The sequence below is a fragment of the Mobula hypostoma genome, chromosome 6 (genome assembly GCF_963921235.1).
Source record: "Mobula hypostoma chromosome 6, sMobHyp1.1, whole genome shotgun sequence".
Taxonomy (NCBI): Eukaryota; Metazoa; Chordata; class Chondrichthyes; order Myliobatiformes; family Myliobatidae; genus Mobula; species Mobula hypostoma.
In genome coordinates this window covers 48,826,822-48,848,731 of record NC_086102.1, presented here as the reverse complement: position 1 = coordinate 48,848,731, position 21,910 = coordinate 48,826,822, and the positions used below count along the sequence as shown (strand labels likewise).

Genomic DNA, 21,910 nt, shown 5'->3' with positions numbered 1-21,910 from the left:
AAAGCTTTCCTCATCTCCTTCCGCTTTTTAAGCATCTCGAAAAGCCACCACAGAAACTCAGAGCCAACAACAAACTAATATATTTTTAAAATTCTCCAAAAGAAGTGGCTAATGTCAATTCAGAAAATCACATGAACCAAGTACTATCTATGAAGGCATAAAATATAATAGAATATCTGACGTTGTCATCAGCTTCTCTCCTGAAAACAAGGGAACTATCAACCATCACAGGTTTATGAATGTCTGTGAAATGAACACTTCGTCATTTCAACTTCCACTCCTGTGATATTTAAACTCATCTCCGCTGATACGCCCCAATTTTAATTAAGAATAATCCATGAATAAGATTATAACTTGGCAAGCGTTTGCTTTCTTATTTTCAAGATGGCTGCTAACAGTAATTATTCAGATACATAAAAAGGACTTTTCCAGTTAAATATTACTGAAACCTTAATGAGGTTTCCTACTGCTTCATTCATTCTCTTAATGCAGGTAATAAAATTAAGATGCAAATATTAGACTTTAATCTCTCAAAGGAAACAGATTAGAAGTGAAATACTGTAAAATTTAACTTGAAATTAAATACCCTCAGAAATATCTAATCAAGCAATGCTCTATGTGTATTGTATCTTTTAGTACGTGGCCATTCATAAACATCCTCAAATTATACAAAAGATCTCTCCTTTCAGATGAACTAAAATTGCCAGCTTAGCTGTTGTGACCATACTTCAGAAATGTTATAATACTCCAACATTACTGTGGGAATTCTCATTCACGTACTTTGAAAAACAGCAATGATAACAACCAGATGCCTAGGCTGTTATCAAGAAAATTTACTTCAGCTTATGGGGCTCATCAGGAAAGTATAGGCACTTATGATACTTATTATTTTTAAAATTATGTATCTATATGCTGGATACACTCCGGCCAACAGATTGTACACCGCCTATTTAATGAGTGGGAAATTGGTCAAAAACCTCTAAGTCAATTGAGAGTTCAGGGACAATTATTAGTTTATATAAAATACAAGTGTTCCTGTTCATAATTAGGGTCTCTTTAAGGCATAGCATTGCATTTTGGATTGCTTCCGCCCCACGTGTGTACTAAAATTCATTCAAATTACCTGGCAATACCAGATATCCAATTCCAATGAGAACACTGTACTATTAGTCTTGTTATGAAGTATAATACCAACATAGGAAAGGATTACTCCAAGTCTGCTGATCAGAGAGTTACGTGATTTTAACTTAGCGATAACCAAAGAGGTGGCAATGCTATTCCAAGTCAGGAATATTTTGACTCTGATGAGAAATTGCAAATTGTAGTGTTCCCATACACCTTAGGACACAGAACAGGCCTGTCAGCCCAGAATGTTGTGCCTAACTTAATTAGTAATCAGATGCCCAACTAAGCCAATCCCTTCTCAGATTCAGATTCACCCATCTATCACATGTATACTGGAATATAGTGTCAAGTGTGTGAATATATTTTGTAACGATCATGGACCTTAGTTGATCCAAGGAAAATATGACAGCCTCAAGTAGTTAAGCCTCTTAAGAGAAAATGGGAATTCATTTCATTTAAGAAAGAAGTGATATGATGGCTTTAAAGTGATGTGGGTAGTAAGGATCAAGTAAAAAAAAATGTACAGTGAGAATTTGATTATATACTTTGATACAAACTATTGTTGAAGTTTTTGGCAGGCACAGATTTTCACCAATTATAACAGAGTAAATGCCACCAGTTGCTTTTATCTGGGTTTTGTTAAATGTCTGGCTGGATAGGAATTACTCCACATTTTGTTTTGTCAAATTGCGAAAATGGCGAACACAGATTTAAAGATTTGAAGAGTATTAGACAAAGGCATCTGCTATCTTCATTGGGTGGACTGAATAGATGAAATTATTAGAGCAGTTGGCCAAAGGATGAATACAGCATTTCTTTCCACATTTAGTATCACTCAGACAACTTCAGAAATCCTCAATACTGTCCACTATTCTTCACAGCAACAAACTAAGCTACTTGAACAGAAAAGTAACTGAAAAAAAGATGCTCACATAGAAGTAAACAAGGAGGCAGTTACAATTTCAAATCTGTAAAAATGAAATGAAGAGGAATCTTAAAGCTTAGTACAGTAGTACTTACAGAAAACAAACGAGCAGTCCACATATGAAGAACCACAGGTTACAGGAAAAAGTAAGGGGGAAAATAAAGGCAACTTTCGTTCAGTATTACCAGTTTCTAAGGACTCAAGGATTACTAATGTTTTGCCTGTTTAGAACAAATAAACCTGATATTTAAAGCTAACCAGCTTCAAGTTAGCAAGATCCTCTCTCAATGAAAATTGTGCATTAGAGTAACATTCCGGGAACTTAAGATGCATTTTCAGAGTAAGAAGCAGATAAAGTATTTATTTTAAGAAGCTATTTTTGAAGTTACAAAAGCCAGGTTCATAATTTTACAATTAAAATTTATGATCATATACCTTCTGTACTCAGACCAGGACTGGAAGTGAATTTGGCCACATCCACAATCTTCACAGCAAACTGCTGTCCTGTTTCTCTGTTAATACATCGTCGCACAACACTGAATGGTCCCCTGTAATTCAAAGATTTTAAAATTTAACCATATATTTCTGGAAAACCCAAAAGATACACAAATGTTCATAAGCATAAAAGCATGAATGAACAATACACAAGCCTAAAGGAGATGATAATTCACATGAAATTTATGAAGATTTGCTTTCTTCGATGTGATAGTTATATATAAAACATTCTCACCTTACAAAGAGTGTAACTACTTTGATATTTTTGGTGATTTAAAGCAAAATATTATTTGCATTGTCCTCAAATATTAATCTACCCAAAACAGATATATGGAGGTATGACAAAAAAGTCCAAACTTAATTTTAAAAGCACAAGTTCAAATCAGTAATGCATTAATTCTATGAATTTCACACTTATTCAGTTGTACATACAGAACTCCAACATTCCACTCATTGTATAAGCTTATATTCCTGTGCGTTAACAATTTCACTTTTCATATACTATTGAATCAGCAAGCTACTTGACAAGGACAAATGAGAATTGTATAACCAGCATTGTATCAGATGCATGCAGAAAAAAACTCAGTAAAGTATATTGACTTTGGGCAATAACATACTTTCATATCCATCATATAAAATGATCATTTGGCCCAGAGTCTATACTCATTCTCAGATCATCCCAAGGTTATGACAAGGTTCCACTCCGATGAACTGTTCACAACTCAAGCAAGTCAGAAGTCTGAAAAGTAGCTGTGAATAAAGCTCCCAGGTAGAGTTGATACCTATAGCCTCATAGCAGCCAGCAAATCCATAATACCAGTTTCCCAAAAGCTCAATCATATGTACAGTCTGCCAGTTCATGCTGTCTTCTCACTGCTGCTATCAGAGGAAGGTACAGGAGCCTCGGGACTCACTACCAGGTTCAGAAACAGTTATTTCCCCTCAACCATTAGGCTCTTGAACCAGAGGGGATAAAATCACTCAACTTCACGCCCCATCACTTAGCTGTTCCCACAACCACAACTGTTCATCTCATGTTTTCAATATTTATTGCTTATTTATTAATTTATCTTTTTTTCCTTTTGTATTTGCACAATTTGTTCTCTTTTGCACACTGGTTGTTTGTCTACTCTGTTGGGTACAATCTTTTATAGACTCTATTATGATTTTTGGATTTACTGAGTATGCCCACAAGAAACTGGAACTCAGTTTATATGCCGACATACAGGTACCTTGATAATAAATTTACATTCAGCTTTGAACATAAGCCAGGCATTTGTTTGTCAGGTAGGGAGTGTTATGTTCTGTAACTTCAAAATATTAAATTAATTCAAAGGAAAACAAGAGAGCCAGGAGATGAGAGCCTAACTTTGTCTTTTACATTAAGCAACGTATGCACATATCACATTGTAGCGTAATGAAATGTGCAATTCACGTATTTTTATATATAACCTGTAGTGAATTATTTAAATGAACACAAATGCTTAACCAATAGCATAATTACAAGATTACTCAAATATTAAATACACAACACTCCTCCTTGCTTCGTTATAAATGTCAACTTAATATAGAATACACAGTACACTATATAATACAGTTATTATACATACATCCATTGCATAATAAATTTTAGTCCCATTCAGGCCTAAAGATTTAATTGTTGTGAAATCTTTCTTGTACTTGTGGGATAACGTCTTTACTGACAAGGGGATAACTCTGCTTGGCAGGCAAAACTTGTGGCTGTGAAAACAATTTCAGGTTCTGAGGCCTCTTCCGTGGTTACTGCAGGAACCAACTCTGAGACTGCAGGAAGTGGCCCTGAGAACTTTGGACACCTTTCTTCCTTCTTCTAATATGTGCATCTTGATCTTGAGAAGGTCCATTTCATTCACTGGCGTATTCTCTTTTTTCATCTCTCCTCTTTGTTTCCTCATCCACAACATCTGACAAATCCCATTTTTGTATTGTAAATCTCAAGGCTAGCCAGTCCTGTGTCACTCTCGTCATTATCAAATTTTTCATCAACAGCATTAAGATTGGTGCTCTTTTTGAAATTGTAACTTGGCTTTTTATCTTCATCTCTTCCCTGTGCAGTCCATTTATTTTTGTCTGTGTCTCACTTTGTTGCATTTTCTGCATGTTTTACCTTTAAATCTGCATTGGTCCGATGCATGTCAGCCCTTGCCATAATGGTAACACAATTTGTTCAGCCATGCAGGTTTCTGTTTAAACAATGCATTTTTGTTCACGCTCACTTTCATTCTAGACTGCAACTCAATTGCATCTGTCTACTGTTTCCATTGTATGAGGGGTTATTGATAAGTACATGGCCCAAGGTAGGAGGAGTCAATTTTAGAAAACCTAGCACATCTATTTTTCAACATAGTCCCCTCCTACATGTACACACTTAGTCCAGCAGTCGTGGAGCATACGGATCCCTTCTTTGTAGAAGTGGTCCACAGCAGGGGTGATTGATAAGTTCGTGGCCTAAGGTAGAAGGAGATGAGTTATTAACTTCAAACTTTCTGCATTATCACTCAGAGTTGAACTGCACGTGCATGTAACAAGCATGTCCTGGACCTTCAGGTGGTCCATAGCAGGGGTGATTGATAAGTTTGTGGCCTAAGGTAGAAGGAGATGAGTTATGATGCAGTTCAACTCTGAGTGAAAATGCAGAAAGTTTGGAATTAATAACTCATCTCCTTCTACCTTAGGCCATGAACTTAGCAATCACCCCTGCTGAGGACCACTTCTGGAGGTCCAAGACGCCGACTTCTACCAAGAAGGGATCCGTATGCTCCACGACCGCTGGACTAAGTGTGTAAATGTAGGAAGAATAAATGTGCTAGGTTTTCTAAAATTGACTCCTTCTACCTTAGGCCACGAACTTATCAATCACCCCTCATAACAACGATTTCCATTACTCTTTTAAATGCAAGTCGTGTTTCATTAAGGAGCCGTTTTTGAATACCTTCTTGTAAGATTCCACACACAAAGCAACCTCTCAGTGCATCATTAAAACCATCATTGAAATGACAACGCTCAATTTTTTCAATTCAGCCACGTACGCAGAAATGAACTCCCCTTCCCCGAGTCCACTTATGAAACCTAAATGTTCTGTAATCAACAATGGTTTTGGTTCTAAATGTGTCTGCATTATTCACACAATATCAGCAAAGCTCATTTCTGCTGGTTTGGTTGGAGCAGTCAAACTTCAAAGCAAACTATGTTTTTAAACCCATGCACTCAGCAAAATTTTATCTCGTTTCTTATTCGCTATTACATTTGCTTCAAAATACTGTTCAAATAGCTCAGTATACAATATCCAGTTATCTTTTGTGCAATTGAACACATCTATCTTTCCGATGTAGCCAAAAATGTTCGCTCTTTTTTTTTAAAAAAGTGATAATTATCACCTGGTACACACCGTTTATGAATTTGTGAATGCTTCAATTTTCTGCCTTTTATTTAAATCTCGACCATATCTTCCCTTCTAGCAAAAATACATCTATAATAGCCAAAATAACTCTAAATGAAGCAGAAAGGACCATTTCATTCAGACTACTTGGTTTTGATTCCATACCAGAAAGATATTGTCCAAATAAATTGTTACTGTGTTCAAATAATAAGCAATTATAGAATTTTTTGAAGAATTAAGTTGTAAGTTCAACTGTGAAGAATGTAAAAGGCTACATGTATGTGTTTACAAAGGAGAAACAGTTTTTTTGCACACACTGCCACTCCCATGCCTGTTCTAGTTCTTAGAAATAGCTTTCAATTAGTTCCACTTTTCCGCTCTTCATTCACAGACAAGTTAATCCCATTCAAGTACTTCCTTTTGAAAATTACCACTGAATCATTGTTTTAGCACATGCGTCCAGATCATAACTCACTCTGCAAAAGAAACTCCCTTCTTGTTCTTTAGCCAGATATTTTCTATCAATAACTTCTGCTTATCAGTTCAATTGCCAGTGGATGTAGTTTTAATAAAAATAACACATATTCCATTACATGCATTGTGTAGTCTTAAACCTGTCATTGAAGATATTGAATACCATCATGGGTCAGGATGAGTACCACTGTAGCAATCATACTCTCAAGTCACATATGTTGGAAAAAAATTATGAGGAATGCAAGTTAGTTGCTTACTGCACAATAAAATGAGAAGCATTAATTTGAAGATGGGTGTCCATTTTTATCAAATTTACACTCATGATTACGAACGATACAAAAGCACATAATAAGATTTATACTGCAGGGATAGAGTTAAACACGTTCAAGCTCACTATCATAAATATCTGAGCCTCAGCAATTCTCTCTTTTTAAAATGTTAGTGAAGTCTCAAGCATTTGATGATATTCGTTTGTCTTACTTCTCACAAAAAAAACTTGCTTTTTCGAAAATACATGGCTGGTTTGGGTAAACATTCACTCAATAGCTTTGATATCGCTGACAATACAAACTTAAAAGTTAATATTTAGAAATTATTAATTCAGATGTAGTGCCAGTTACCTTAGTTGAGGGGAAAAAAAATCAGAATATGACATCAGGAAACAGACTTGAAAGTGAATTAGAAATAGTATAATTCATTTGATTACAATCAATATTAATCGGGACAGAGGGAGCAAATAGAAAAGGTGAACGAGTCAGGAAGCTTGAGGTTTTTTTTTGCACAAGTGTGTAAATCTCTTTAGTGGGAAATCAACGGGACGGATGAGAGTGCAATGAGATGGTAGCCTCACTGACTACCGTCCCGTTGCACTCACATCCATCATCATGAAGTGTTTCGAGAGGCTCGTTATGAGGCACATCAAGACCCTGCTGCCCCCCTCACTGGACCCTCTGCAGTTCGCATACCATCCCAACCGTTCAACAGATGACGCCATTGCCATCACCCTCCACCTGGCCCTAACCCACTTGGACAAAAAAGACACATGCGTTCAAATGCTGTTCATAGACTTCAGTTCAGCATTCAACACAATCATTCCTCAGAAATGGATCGAAAAGCTGAGCCTACTGGGCCTGAACACCTCCCTCTGCAACTGGATCCTAGACTTCCTGACTGGGAGACCTCAGTCAGTCCGGATTGGAAGCAGCATCTCCAACACCATCACACGGAGAACGGGGGCCCCCCAGGGCTGTGTGCTCAGTCCACTGCTGTTCACTCTGCTGACCCACGACTGTGCTGCAACACACAGCTCGAACCACATCATCAAGTTCGCCGATGACACGACCGTGGTGGGTCTCATCAGCAAGAACCATGAGTCAGCATACAGAAAGGAGGTGCAGTGGCTAACAGACTGGTGCAGAACCAACAACCTGTCTCTGAATGTGAACAAAACAAAAGGGATGGTTGTTGACTTCAGGAGGACACGGAGCGACCACTCTCCGCTGAATATCAACGACTCTTCTGTAGAGATCATCAAGAGCACCAAATTTCTTAGTGTTCACCTGGCGGAGAATCTCACCTGGTCCTTCAACACCAGCTCCATAGCAAAGAAAGCCCAGCAGCGTCTCTACTTTTTGCGAAGGCTGAGAAAAATCCATCTCCCACCCCCCATCCTTACCACATTCTACAGAGGTTGTACTGAGAGCATCCTGAGCAGTTGCATCACTGCCTGGTTCGGAAATTGCACCATCTCGAATGGCAAGACCCTGCAGTGGATAGTAAGGTCAGCTGAGAAGGTCATCGGGGTCTCTCTTCCTGCCATTACAGACATTTACCCCACACGCTGCATCCGTAAAGCAAATAGCATTATGAAGGATCCCACGCACCCCTCATACAAACTCTTCTCCCTCCTGCCATCTGGCAAAAGGCACCGAAGCATTAGGGCTCTCACGACCAGACTATGCAACAGTTTCTTCCCCCAAGCCAGACTCAATACTCAGAGCCTGGACTGACACCAACCTACTGCCCTCTACTGTGCCTACTGTCTTGTTTATTATTTATGGTAATGCCTGCACTGTTTTATGCACCTTACGCAGTCCTGGATAGGTCTTAGTCTAGTGTAGTTTTTGTGTTGTTTTACGTAGTTCAGTGTAGTTTCTGTATTGTTCATGTAGCACCATGGTCCTGAAAAACACTGTCTCGTTTTTACTGTGTACTGTACCAGCAGTTATGGTCGAAATGACAATAAAAAGTGACTTGACTTGAAATGAATAGGTGCTGCACAAAAGTACCATCATTTTTCATAAAATCACAAAGGTTAGTGTATTACTTTTACTATTAAAAACAGTCAAACAGTAGAAGGTACAATATAGTCTTATTTCAGAGTTGTCTATCTTGATAATAAATGAACCTTTGAAATATCTCATTCTTAATGCCAGTAAATTCAATGCCCCCTCCAAAGGAGGGACAGGAAAGTTGTACAAATATCATCTTTCTCCAGCAAAGGTCTGAACTTCCGAAATGCTCCACACTTACTGATTTTTAAAAATATATAATTTAAGGTTTTTCTTGAATTTTTGGTTTCTTTGCAACAGATTAACACTTTGTTCTGTTACTCTTCCAAACCATCACTCCTCCTGACACTAATTTTCCAGCTCTGGAGGTCCAAGAACAGGCTATTCATAGTGCCTACCAGTTACCATGGGCACGTGGCCAAGTGGTTAAGGCATTCGACTAGCAACCTGAAGGTCGTGAGTTCGAGCCCCAGCCAAGGCACTGTGTTGTGTCCTTGAGCAAGGCACTTGCTCACACAGTGCTCCGCAGCGACACTGGTGCCAAGCTGTATGGGTCCTAACGCCCTTCCCTTGGACAATAACGGTGTTATGGAGAGGGGAGACTTGCAGCATGGGCAACTGCTGGTCTCCCAAACAACCTTGCCCAGGCCTGCGCCCTGGACTTTCCAGGTGCAGATCCATGGTCTTGCAAGACTAACAGATGCCTTTACTTTACCAGTTACCATACAAAACTGAAGGAATGTTAATAAGATCTAGAGCAGGAGGAAATCATGAATGTTCAGTGACCACTGTTGCCACTATTTCACATTGCAACACCACTACTTCAAGCTGTCAAGTGTTTACTTTATGCTATGAGAGTTGTTCAATTTTTCTTCATGCATTTTGCCACCCACAGGCTGCCCATTACAGACTTTCATCTTTGCAAACATTGCCTATCAGTTGAAATGTTTAGAGCTTTTGCATAGGCTGGTAACACAAGAGACTGCTGATTCAGGAATCCGAAGCAATAAACTGCAAGAGAAACTCAGTGGGCCAAGCAGCATCTGTGGGAGGAAAGGATCGTTGAACCTTTGGGTCAAAATTCAGCATCAGGGCCAATTCTCCTCTTGCAGAACTCCTAACATAGGCTATCTGACATTTTAAGTTCTGCTGTACCTTTACAAATTTAATCCACATGAAGCTTTCACATTCCCTGTTCATCCAAATCTGCATTTAGAGTCAAAGAACACGACAGCACAGAAACAGACCATTTGGCCCACTTATTCTGTGCCAAACTATTAAATTTGCTTAGTCCCATCAACCTGCCCCCAGACCATAGCTCTCCATACCCCTCATATTCAATTACCTATTCAAAAAGCACCCAACAACAATCTTGCGGCATGCCATTAGACACAGACCTCCACTCAGACAGGCAACCATCTACAACCACTCTTTCAAGTTCAAGTTAAAGCTCACTCTTTGGCTTCTTCTGTGAAGTTAATGTTTAATCCAGATTAGTGTCCCATCTTGAATGCCAAGCGGCTGAACCTTTTTGACCAACCTCCCACTTAGGACCTGGTCAAAGGCCTTGCTAAAGTCCACTTAGACAAGACCCACTGCCTTGCCTTTATCAACTTTTCTTGCAACTTCCTCGAAAAAATTCTCCAAGATTAGTTAGACACAACCTACCATGTACAAAGTCATGCTGATTTACCTTCCAATAACTAACCCGCTGCTGATGTCAGGTTCATCAACCTTTAATTTCCTAGCTTATTCTTGGAGCATTTATTAAACAACCGAACCACATTAGCTATCCTCCAATCCTCCAGCGCCTCACCTGTTGCTAAGGGTGTTTTAAATATGAGAGGGCTCCTGCAATTTCTGCACTAGTCTCCTACAAGATCTGAGGGAACACATTGTCAGAGCCTGGGGATGTAGCCACCTAAGTTTGCCTTAAAACAGCGAACACCTCCTCCTTTGTAATCTGTATACAGTCCATAACCTCACTGCTGTTCTGTCTCACTTCTATGGACTCTGTCCCTCTTCGAAATAAATTCAGATGTAAAAATCCATTTAATTTCTCCCCCATCTCTTTTGGCTCCATGCATTATTAACTACTCTGATCTTCAAGAGGACCAGTTTTGTCCCTTGCTATCCATTTGTTCTTGTTATGGTTTAGAGACTTGCATGCCTCAAAGACCTGGAGAGTCATGTTGGCTTTACGCTTTGACTCTTGGGAGAGTCACCGATGCCAAACAGGTCAAGGGGTAGAGGACAGACTAAGAGAGGCACACCAGTTCTACAGGTTCAGAGGTTCAGCTCAGGGATACCAACTCTGACTGGCAAAACAAAAGTGTTATAGAAACCACAATGAAGAACTTTTCTACATCTGAGCACAACAGTGTCCATCCAGGACTTGCATGACTGATGACAGTGAAGAGCGAGAGAAAACTACTGAAATGATGAAGGAAGCCCTGAACACTGCAAGAGATGAAGGACGTCCATTGCTGCCCTAAGCTCCAGCAGCGTAACAGGCAGAATCCATTGTCTGCTTGAGCAACCTCATGTCTTCTTTTAGCCTTCCTGATTTCCTCAAGTGATCTCTTGCATTTCTTATACTCAAGTACCTCATTTGCTCCTTACTGCCTATATCTGCTATACACAATCTTTTTCTTAACCAGGGCCTCAATATCTCTTGAAAACCAAGGTTCCATTAACCTGTTATCCATGGGTTTTATTCTGATAGGAACTCTGCACTCTCAAAATATCACCTTTAAAGGCTTCCCACTTACCCAACACAATTTTTCCAGTAAAACGACCTGCCTCAATCCACACTTGCCAGATCTTTTCTGATGCCATCAAAATTTGCTTTTCTCTAATTTAGTATCTCCACCTAAGGAGCAAACCTATCCTTCTCCATAATTATTTTGAAACTAACGACATTATGATCACTTGATGCGGTGTTCCCCAACACAAAGTTCTGCCACCTGCCCAATCTCATTCCTAATAGGAGATTTATTATGACACTCTAGCTGAGTACTTTAGTTACTTATTAAGAAAACTTTCTTGAATACATCTGACAAACACTACCCATCCAGCCCTTTTGCAGTATGGGAATCTCAGTCAATATGGGGAACGTTAAAATCACCCTACAATTACAACCTTATGCTTCCTGCAACAGTCTGTGACTTTACTACAAAATTTGCTCCTCTAAATCCTGCTGACTAATGGGTGGTCTATAATATCAACCCATTAACATACTCAAACCATTCTTATCCCTCAGTTCCACCTATCAGTAGACAAGCTCTCCAGCCTTTCCTATCTAAGCATGACATTTTACCTGACTGATGCCAGACCTCCACCTTTAATCCCTCTAACTCTATCATGTCTAAAACAACAGAACCCCAGAACACTGAGCTGCCAGTCCTGCCTTTCCTGCAATCAAGTTTCATCAATGGCTTCAATGACAATTCATAAGACCATAAGATATAGGAGGAGAAGTAGGCCATTTGAGCTATTGAGTCTGCTCCACCATTCAATCATGGGCTGATCCAATTCTTCCAGTCATCCCCACTCCCCATACCCTTTGATGCCCCGACTAATCAAGAACTTATCTATCTCTGCCTTAAATGCACCCAATGATTTGGCCTCCACAGCCACTTGTGGCAACAAATTCCACCGACTTACCACCTCTGACTAAAGTAATTTCTCCACATCTCTGTTCTACATGGACGTCCTTCAATCCTGTAGTCATGCCCTCTTGTCCTGGACTCCCCTACCATGGGAAATAACTTTGCCATATCTAATCTGTTCGGGCCTTTCAACATTTGGAATGTTTCTAAGAGATACCCCTTCATTCCCCTGAACTCCAGGGAATACAGCCCAAGAACTGCCAGATGTTCCTCATACAGTAACCCTTTCATTCCTGGAATCATTCTCGTGCATCTTCTCTGAACCCTCTCCAATGTCAGTATATCCTTTCTAAAATAAGGAGCCCAAAACTGCACACAATACTCCAAATGTGGTCTCACGAGTGCCTTATGGAGCCTCAACATCATATCCCTGCTCTTATATTCTATACTTCACTTCTAGAAATGAATGCCAACATTGCATTTGCTTTCTTCACCACCGACTCAATATGGAGGTTAACCCCAAGTCCCTTTGCATCTCTGCATTTTGAATTCTCTTCCCATCCAAATGACAGTCCGCCCATTTATTTCTTCCACCAAAGTGCATAACCATACACTTTCCAACATTGTATTTCATTTGCCACTTCTTTGTCCATTCCCCTAAACTATTTAAGTCTCTCTGCAGGCTCTTTGTTTCCTCAACACTACCCGCTCCTCCACCTATCTTTGTATCATCGGCAAATTTAGCCACAAATCCATTAAACCTATAGTCCAAATCATTGACATACATCGTAAAAAGCAGTGGTCCCAACACCGACCCCTGTGGAACTCTACTGGTAATTGGCAGCCAGGCAGAATAGGATCCCTTTATACCCACTCTCAGCTTTCTGCCGATCAGCCAATGCTCTACCCATGCTAGTAACTTCCCTGTAATTCCATGCGCTCTTATCTTGCTAAGCAGCCTCATGTGCGGCACCTTGTCAAAGGTCTTCTGAAAATCCAAGTACACCACATCGATAGCATCTCCTTTGTCTACCCTGCTTGCAATTTCCTCAAAAAATTCTTTCAGGAAACCATGCTGGCTTTGGCCCATCTTGTCATGTGCCTCCAGGTACTTCGTAATCTCATCTCTAACAATAGATTCCAACAACTTCCCAACCACTGATGTCAGGCTTGATAAAGTTTAAGGGAATGGGGGATTCTCAGGTCCCTGTAAACAATGAATTAAGTACTGACTACGTCTGTGACTGCAGGGTGTTTGAATAATGTCTCATAGCTGCTTTCTTTGGAGCAAGATAAGGGTTAAAGTTCACCCAGATCCACATAAGATGTCTCTGGGCTTTTCACACCTTTTGATTTTGACAAAAAGTGGTAACTGATGGAAATTAGACAGAACATTCCCTTCTTAATTCAAGCATAAATTTGACAGATGTTCTTATCTTTGTAATTAAGTTGTGGCTCCAGCAAACCAGGTAGGACATTCTTTTCTTTAATTAAAGTGGCTGGAATGGTTATCAAACTGATTGTTGTTTGTATCAATAGTCCATTGACTTGGCCGGAATGGTTTTCAAATCGATTGTTCTTTAGTATCGGTGGCCTCATAACTTCTGACAATTCTGACATCAGGCAGTGGACTTGTAGAACCGCCAAGGAGATGAGAAAGGTTCTCTCCCTGATGTCGGGTCTGAGTTCACTTGCTGGCTGGGCTCGAAGAAATAAACCGGTGAAATGATAAGTAACAGTCTTTTTGTGCTGTCGTTATTTGATCCAGCAAAGTTACACTTACAGGCTAACAGATCTATAGTTTCCTTTCTGCTGCCTCCCACCCTTCTTAAATAGCGGAGTAACATTTGCAATTTTCCAGTCATCCGGTACAATGCCAGAATCTATTGATTCTTGAAAGAATTCAATGTGCTGATCCATGCTCTAAAGCTCATCCACCTTACCTACAATACTTGCTTTGAAATTACATATCTCAGAACACTAGCCACACCACGCTCAGCCTTTCGATTCCTCTCTTTGTATGAAGGTGTAACAACATTTTCCCCCGACAACCTCCCCACTATCTCCTCCCCATCCCCCACCCTAGTGTAGCACTAGCAAACCTTCTTACAAGGATATTAGTCACACTCACAACACGCTGGAGGAACTCAGTAGGTCGGGCAGCATCTGTGGAAAAGATCGGTTGACGTTTCAGGTCGGAACCCTTCATCAGGACTGTAGAGGGAAGGGGCAGAGGCCCTATACAGAAGGTGCGGGGAGGGTGGGAAGGAGAAGGCTGGTAGGTTCCAGGTGAAAAACCAGTAAGGGAAAAGATAAAGGGGTGGGGGAAGGGAGGCAGGGAGGTGATAGGCAGGAAAGGTGAAGAAAGAATACGGGAAAACACAATGGGTAGTAGAAGGAGGCGGAACCATGAGGGAGGTGGTAGGCAGCTGGGGGAGGGGGCAGAATGACATAGGGATAGGGGGAGGGAAGTACCGGAAGTTGGAGAATTCTATGTTCATACCAAGGGGCTGGAGACTACCTAGACGGTATATGAGGTGTTGCTCCTCCAACTTGAGTTTAGCCTCATCATGGCAGTAGAGGAGGCCATGTATGGACCTATCTGAATGGGAGTGGGAAGCAGAGTTGAAGTGGGTGGCAACCGGGAGATCCTGTCTGTTTTGGCGGACGGAGCGGAGGTGCTCGACGAAGCGGTCCCCCAATCTGCGTCGGGTTTCACCGATGTAGAGGAGGCCGCACCGGGAGCACCGGATGCAATAGATGACCCCAACAGACTCACAAGTGAAGTGTTGCCTCACTTGGAAGTACTGTTTGGGGCCCTGAATGGTGGCAAGAGAGGTGGCGTAGGGACAGGTGTAGCACTTGCGCTTACAGGGATAAGTGCCAGGTGGGAGATCCGTAGGGAGGGACGTGTGGACCAGGGAGTCGCAGAGGGACCGATCCCTGCGGAAAGCAGAGAGGGTTGGAGAGGGCTGGAGAGGGCAAGATGTGCTTAGTGGTGGGGTCCTGTTGAAGGTGGTGGAAGTTGCGGAGGATATTATTCACTTTTTAGACAAGGCACAAACCACCCCTTCTGTACATCCCACCTTCCATGGAAGGAGGGCCCAATGGTCCAAAAATCTGAAGCCCTCTCTCCTGTACCATCTCCTTAGTCACGCATTAACTATAAGTTATTCTGGACATTGTTCAAAGTATTTAGCAATACAGCTGATATTTTTCTTAGTAACATGACAGAACTTCCCAGAAGATAGTTAAAGTACTCACTCTTTAATTTGCCTTCTGGAAATATAACTGTGTCCCTTGGGTTTCAATGCTGAACTGAGAAGTTCAGAGAGGTTTGCATCAGCTTGCTTACCACTGCATGGAGGTACATAATTTTTGAGAGTGCTACAAATGTAAATGTGCACTATGCATTAAATATTCCTATGGACACAAAACCTCACGGTAACTATACTTCAACCAGAGTTTATTAGTTTGTCAGCTGTGGAATGGGTACAGCTTAAGAAAAAATAATAGGAGTCTCACATACCAAAAGGAATTTGATTGAGTTGAAATACTCAAACATTCTTAGTATGTTGAAATATTTAGACCAAGTTAGCAAAATTAGAATTTTTTTAAAGTACACCCTTACATGTTAACAGTACAAATCAACCACTGTGCACAGGCCTCAGATCATCAAGATGCACAACCACCACTCATCCCTCCCCATCATCCTGAACACAGGTTCTTCCCCCTGCCCCCCCACCTAGGGCTGTGTGCTGAGCTCATTGCTGTACACTCTGGTCAGATATAACTTCATAGCCAAACACCACAGCAATCAGATTGTCAAGTTCACCAGTGACATGACAGAGGTGGAGTTAATCACCAACAACGATGAGACAGCCTAAAGAGAGGACGTAGAAGAGCTTGATGCCTGGTGCCAGGCAAGTAACATCTTCCTCAATGTCAACAAGACAAAGGAAATGGGTTATTGACTTCAGGAGAACTTGCACCACTCACACTCCCCTTTACATCAGTGCCACATTAGTGGAAACTTCAAACTCCTATTGGTGCACATTACATACAACCTCTCATGGTCCCAGAACACATTCTACACAATCAGGAAATCTCACCCATATCTCTACTTTGAGGAGGCTGAGCAGAGTTGGACGATACACATCTATACCCATGTCACTCTACACGTGTCTAGTAAAGAGCAGCCTAACAAGCTGCATCATTGCTTGGTACAGAAACTGCACAGCGGCGAACAGGAAGGCTCTACAGCAGGTAGTCAAAACTGTCCAACGCATCAGTGGCACCAGCCTACCTGCTATCAAGGACATGTACACAGGAAGATGCCAAAGAAGGGCCAGTAACATCATGAAGGATCCCACCCACCTTGCTCATGGACTGTTAGTCTCACTCCCATTAGGGAGAAGGCTATGTTGCATCCACGCCAGTACCACCAGGTTTCTCCAAGCAGTCAGGCTGATCAACACCTGCACCCACTAACTTCCACCACTACTTCATTATTTCCCAAAGTCACTTAAGGACAGACTATCAATGTATATAAGCTATCTTATGCATTCATAGGTGTTGTGTATTTTATTTTATTATTATTTCTTCTTTATCCTATTACTTTTTTTGTACTGCATCAGATTCAGAGTAGCAATTTACATCAAAGTTGCTGGTGAACGCAGCAGGCCAAGCAGCATCTATAGGAAGAGGCGCAGTCGACGTTTCAGGCCGAGACCCTTCGTCAGGACTAACTGAAGGAAGAGTGAGTAAGGGATTTGAAAGCTGGAGGGGGAGGGGGAGATGCAAAATGATAGGAGAAGACAGGAGGGGGAGGGATAGAGCCGAGAGCTGGACAGGTGATAGGCAAAAGGGATACGAGAGGATCATGGGACAGGAGGCCTAGGGAGAAAGACGGGGGGGGGGGTGACCCAGAGGATGGGCAAGAGGTATAGTCAGAGGGACAGAGGGAGAAAAAGGAGAGAGGGAGAAAGAATGTGTGTATATAAATAAATAACGGATGGGGTACGAGGGGGAGGTGGGGCAGTAGCAGAAGTTTGAGAAGTCAATGTTCATGCCATCAGGTTGGAGGCTACCCAGACAGAACATAAGGTGTTGTTCCTCCAACCTAAGTGTGGCTTCATCTTTACAGTAGAGGAGGCCGTGGATAGACATGTCAGAATGGGAATGGGATGTGGAATTAAAATGTGTGGCCACTGGGAGATCCTGCTTTCTCTGGCGGACAGAGCGTAGATGTTCAGCAAAGCGGTCTCCCAGTCTGCGTCGGGTCTCACCAATATATAAAAGGCCACATCGGGAGCACCGGACGCAGTATATCACCCCAGTCGACTCACAGGTGAAGTGATGCCTCACCTGGAAGGACTGTTTGGGGCCCTGAATGGTGGTAAGGGAGGAAGTGTAAGGGCATGTGTAGCACTTGTTCCGCTTACACGGATAAGTGCCAGGAGGGAGATCAGTGGGGAGGGATGGGGGGGGACGAATGGACAAGGGAGTTGTGTAGGGAGCGATCCCTGCGGAATGCAGAGAGAGGGGGGGAGGGAAAGATGTGCTTAGTGGTGGGATCCCGTTGTAATGTAGCAATTATTTTGTTCTCCTTACACTCGTGTACTGGAAATAACATTAAACAATTTTAAATCTTAATTGATAGCATGTTTTGTTTTGAACACAGATGTTAATTACTTCAGTTATGGTATTTATAAATATTACCCATGAAAATCAAACTTGTATTTGTAAACAAAAATTCTGCAGATGCTGGAAATCCAAAGCAACACACACAAAATGCTGGAGGAACTCAGGTCAGGCAACATCTATGGAAATAAATAAACAGTTGACGTTTCAGGCCGAGACTCTTCTTCAGGACTGGAAAGCAGGGGAAAAGGCAGAAGAATAAGGTGAGGGGAGCAGGGAGATGATTGTTAGAAGATGATAAGTGAGGGCAGGTGGGTAGGAAAGGTAAAGGATTGGAGAGGAAGTAATCTGAGAGAAGAGGAGAGTGGATCAAAGGAGAAAGGGAGCCCAGAGGGAAGTGATGGGCAGGTAAGAGGCCAGAGTGGGGAATAGAGGGTGGGGGGGGGGGAGGAGGAAGGATTTTTTAAAACTGGAAGGAGAAATCAATATTCATGCCATCGCATTGGAGGCTACCCAGATGGAATACAAAGTGTTGCTCCTCCAACCTGAGGGTAGCCTCATCATGGCACAAGAGGAGGACTGACATGTGGGAACAGGAATGGAAATTGGAATTAAAATGTTTGGCCACTGGGTAGTTCTACTTTTGGCATATGAAGCAGAGATGTTTGATGAAACAGACACCTAATTTACAACGGGTCTCACCAATGTAGATCAGCCTGCATTGGGAGCACTGGATACAACAGACGACTCCAGCAGATTCTGAGGTGAAGTGTTGCCTCACCTGGAAGGACTGTTTGGAGTCATGAACGGAGGAGAGGGAGGTGGTGCATGGGACGATGCAGCACTTTGGCCTCTTGCAGAGATAAGTGCCTGTAGGGAGATAAGTGGGGAGGGATGAATGGACAAGGGAATTATGAAGCAAGTGATTCCTGCGGAAAACAGAGTGGGAGGTAAAATTATGTTTAATGATAGACCCCCATGGAGATGGCAGAAGTTGCGGACAATGATGTGCTGGATGTTGAGGCTCAGGCAAAGACAAGAGGACCTATCATTATTAAGTAGGCGGGAAGACTGTATGAGCGCAAAAGTTCAGGAAATGAAGGAGATGCAGATCAGGGGAGCATTAATGCATATATTTGCATATTTTCTTCTTTTAAACATTCTAAGGCACAACACTTCACCAAAAAGATGATTGCCATATATAGGTATCAATTGTGAGTATAAATCATTAGCTTCTCGTCACACAAATTTGAATTTATACAATGCTTATTGCATTCTAACCTCAAAGACACTTGACACACGACAAACTGATTCTGAACCAAAGGTCTTAATTTGTATGAAGTCCCTAAGAATGAAGAATCATACGGATTTAAGGATACTTGCTTCTTTATTCCAATATATTGCAAAAATGTGGAACTACAATTAATCCAGATCTTCCTCATTCTTCGATATAGCATGGCACGGATATTGCATTCAGGTCCTGGATTCTGATTCCATTCTGGAGTGAAGTTGAATTCCAATGCTTAATTGCTTTCACATATTTGAAACAGTCACCTGTTCCTTTTACCAAATGTCTTGCACATTTCAGTGTGTAATGAACACAGATGGCAAATTACGAGGGAAGGTGTCTTTTAGGAATAACAGAAAAGAGAATTAAGAAAATAAAAACCAATCAACACTATGTCAAGAGTCAAAGAAATAGATCATTTTGAAAACACAGTCTCCCAGGTCAACCACGCAGAGATATATAGTCTGGTTGGGGGGGGGGGGGTGGGGAGAAGAGGGGTTGTAGTAATTGGTAAACACAGCTGAGTGCCATGTCTTTAAACTTCCTGTATCAAAGCAAGTCTGAAGATCAACACGTTGGCATGCTGGATGAGTGGAACTTAATTTGTTTTGGTCAAACTGTCGTGTAATCCAAAATTTATATGGGGTATGTGATGGGAAGCAAGGAACAAGAACTTTGAAATAGTCACATGTAGAAGTGGATGGTTGGGAAGGGAAATTGAAACAGAAATGGGGGCTGGATTAAAAAAAACACACAAGAATGAGAGGAAGCGTGAGTAGAGATTTCTGAAGAGTGAGAAACAGCCTCAATACTTTCCAACTGCATTTGCAATTGAAATGTCGTGTAAAAAATTACTGTTGAAAGAACTCAGTGGGTCAAGCAGCATCTGGGGAAGCAAAGGATGGTTGGTGAATAGGTCAAGACTGTGAAAAATTACAGAATACAAAGGAATGATAGCCAGCATGTTGAAAAGAATGGTGATGGGAGCAGAGGGGTGTGGCAACAAAAGGTTGGCAGGTAATAGGTAGAATCAGATAAGGAAATGGTGATGGGCAGATAGGCCAGGAGAGCTCAATCACTGTTCTGAATGGAGAGACAGGGGTTGTCACCTCATCTAGTAAAGAACTCCCCTGGACCTCACCTTTTACCCCACAGACTCCAATTCTTCATCCTTTACCCCTTCTGCCAGCTTCAATGGGATTCCAACACCACACAATCTTGCCCACTATCTTGTCAGCATTCCATAAGGAATACCCTCTTCATAGCTCCCTGTTCCACTCATCCCTCCTCACCTACTCCTCCCAATCTCCTGAACTTTCCACACTGTACTGTATAGAAGGTGCAACATGTGTACTCACTTCCCTCATCTCCATCTAGGCCTTCAAAGAGAAGCAGAAATTCAGGAGCATCTTCTCCAACCTGGCCTATTCTCCTTGGTAATGTAGCAGAGTTGCAGTGTGTTGCAACTCTGCAACTTTACCACTACAGTGGTGACCACACATACTGTACATTAGACAACCATTTTGCAAAGCACCTGCCATTGCCAATCTGAGTTTACACGTCATTTCAATTCCCTTTTTCATTCTGACACATCTGTCCTTGATTTTCCACGCTGCCATCACAAGGCCAAATGTAAATTAGAGTAATAACACCTCATTATGCTTGGATAACCTACAGCCCATGGCACAGTTATTAAAAAATAAACTTCAGATATCCCATTCACCATGTTCCTTTTCTACTCCCACCAATCCCTCACATTTTAACCTGTTATACCCTCTCCACCATCACCTCTTCTCTTAACCCCCCCCCGTTACCTTGACTCATCATCTCCCCCAACTGGTTCCCTCTGCCCCTCATCTACATTTGGTTATATTGAAAATAGCCCTCCTGCAACCCCCACCCAATAAGCCACCACCTTACCCCCTGCTCCCTTCTTAATTCAATATACTGCGCACCTTCCCTCTACACTATCGGATCTGATGCAATGCTTCAATCCAAATTGTTAACTGTCCCATTGCCTCTAAAGATGCTGCTCAATCTATTGAGTTCTTCCAGCAGTTTATATTTTGCACTAGATTTCAGCATCTGACACTGCTTGGACCTCCAATTCCCATAAGGAAATAAGAAGTGGCTCTGCACACTGAATGCAGCAACACAGCAACATCGGTCAAAGCAGAGGAACAGTGAATTCTGCAATATCATGCAGAACTTCTGTTGACCCAAAAACCACAAAGTAGGTTTTTGTTAATCATATTATTATTAAGATTTATATTTATAAAGCAATAGGGCATTATTTCTATCTGACTGCAGCTACACAGCAAGGGAAAACAGGGATTGACAATGAGATGTTGCCTTGGCAACAACATCCTGAAAAATATAATAGTAAAAATTGAAATTTAAGGATTCAACTTAATAAATAATAAAAAAAAGGAGCTTTAATTGCATGAAACAAAGACAAATTTAGGGTAGAAATAAAGCTAGTCATACTTCACTAAAAACAATAGAATGCAAAACATGAAGCACAGGATTACTGAATGGAATTATACCTTAATGCAAATGACTGAGAAATTTGTCTGATATTTTTAATCAATATACAACCTTACACAAGATCTAATGCATGTGTATTCTAATTAATTATGA

The 21,910-nt window shown here is 41.4% G+C and overlaps 1 protein-coding gene across 8 annotated transcripts in view; it reads right to left on the bottom strand.

Moving 5' to 3' along the window:
* caska (calcium/calmodulin-dependent serine protein kinase a) overlaps positions 1-21,910 on the bottom strand; it is a 415,030-nt gene that overhangs the window by 343,469 nt on the left and 49,651 nt on the right. For all 8 annotated transcript variants that reach the window (XM_063050785.1, XM_063050787.1, XM_063050788.1 and 5 more), the window contains exon 2: positions 2,486-2,598. In XM_063050785.1, the coding sequence (XP_062906855.1) occupies positions 2,486-2,598 (113 nt within the window). The remainder of the gene's footprint in view (positions 1-2,485; positions 2,599-21,910) is intronic.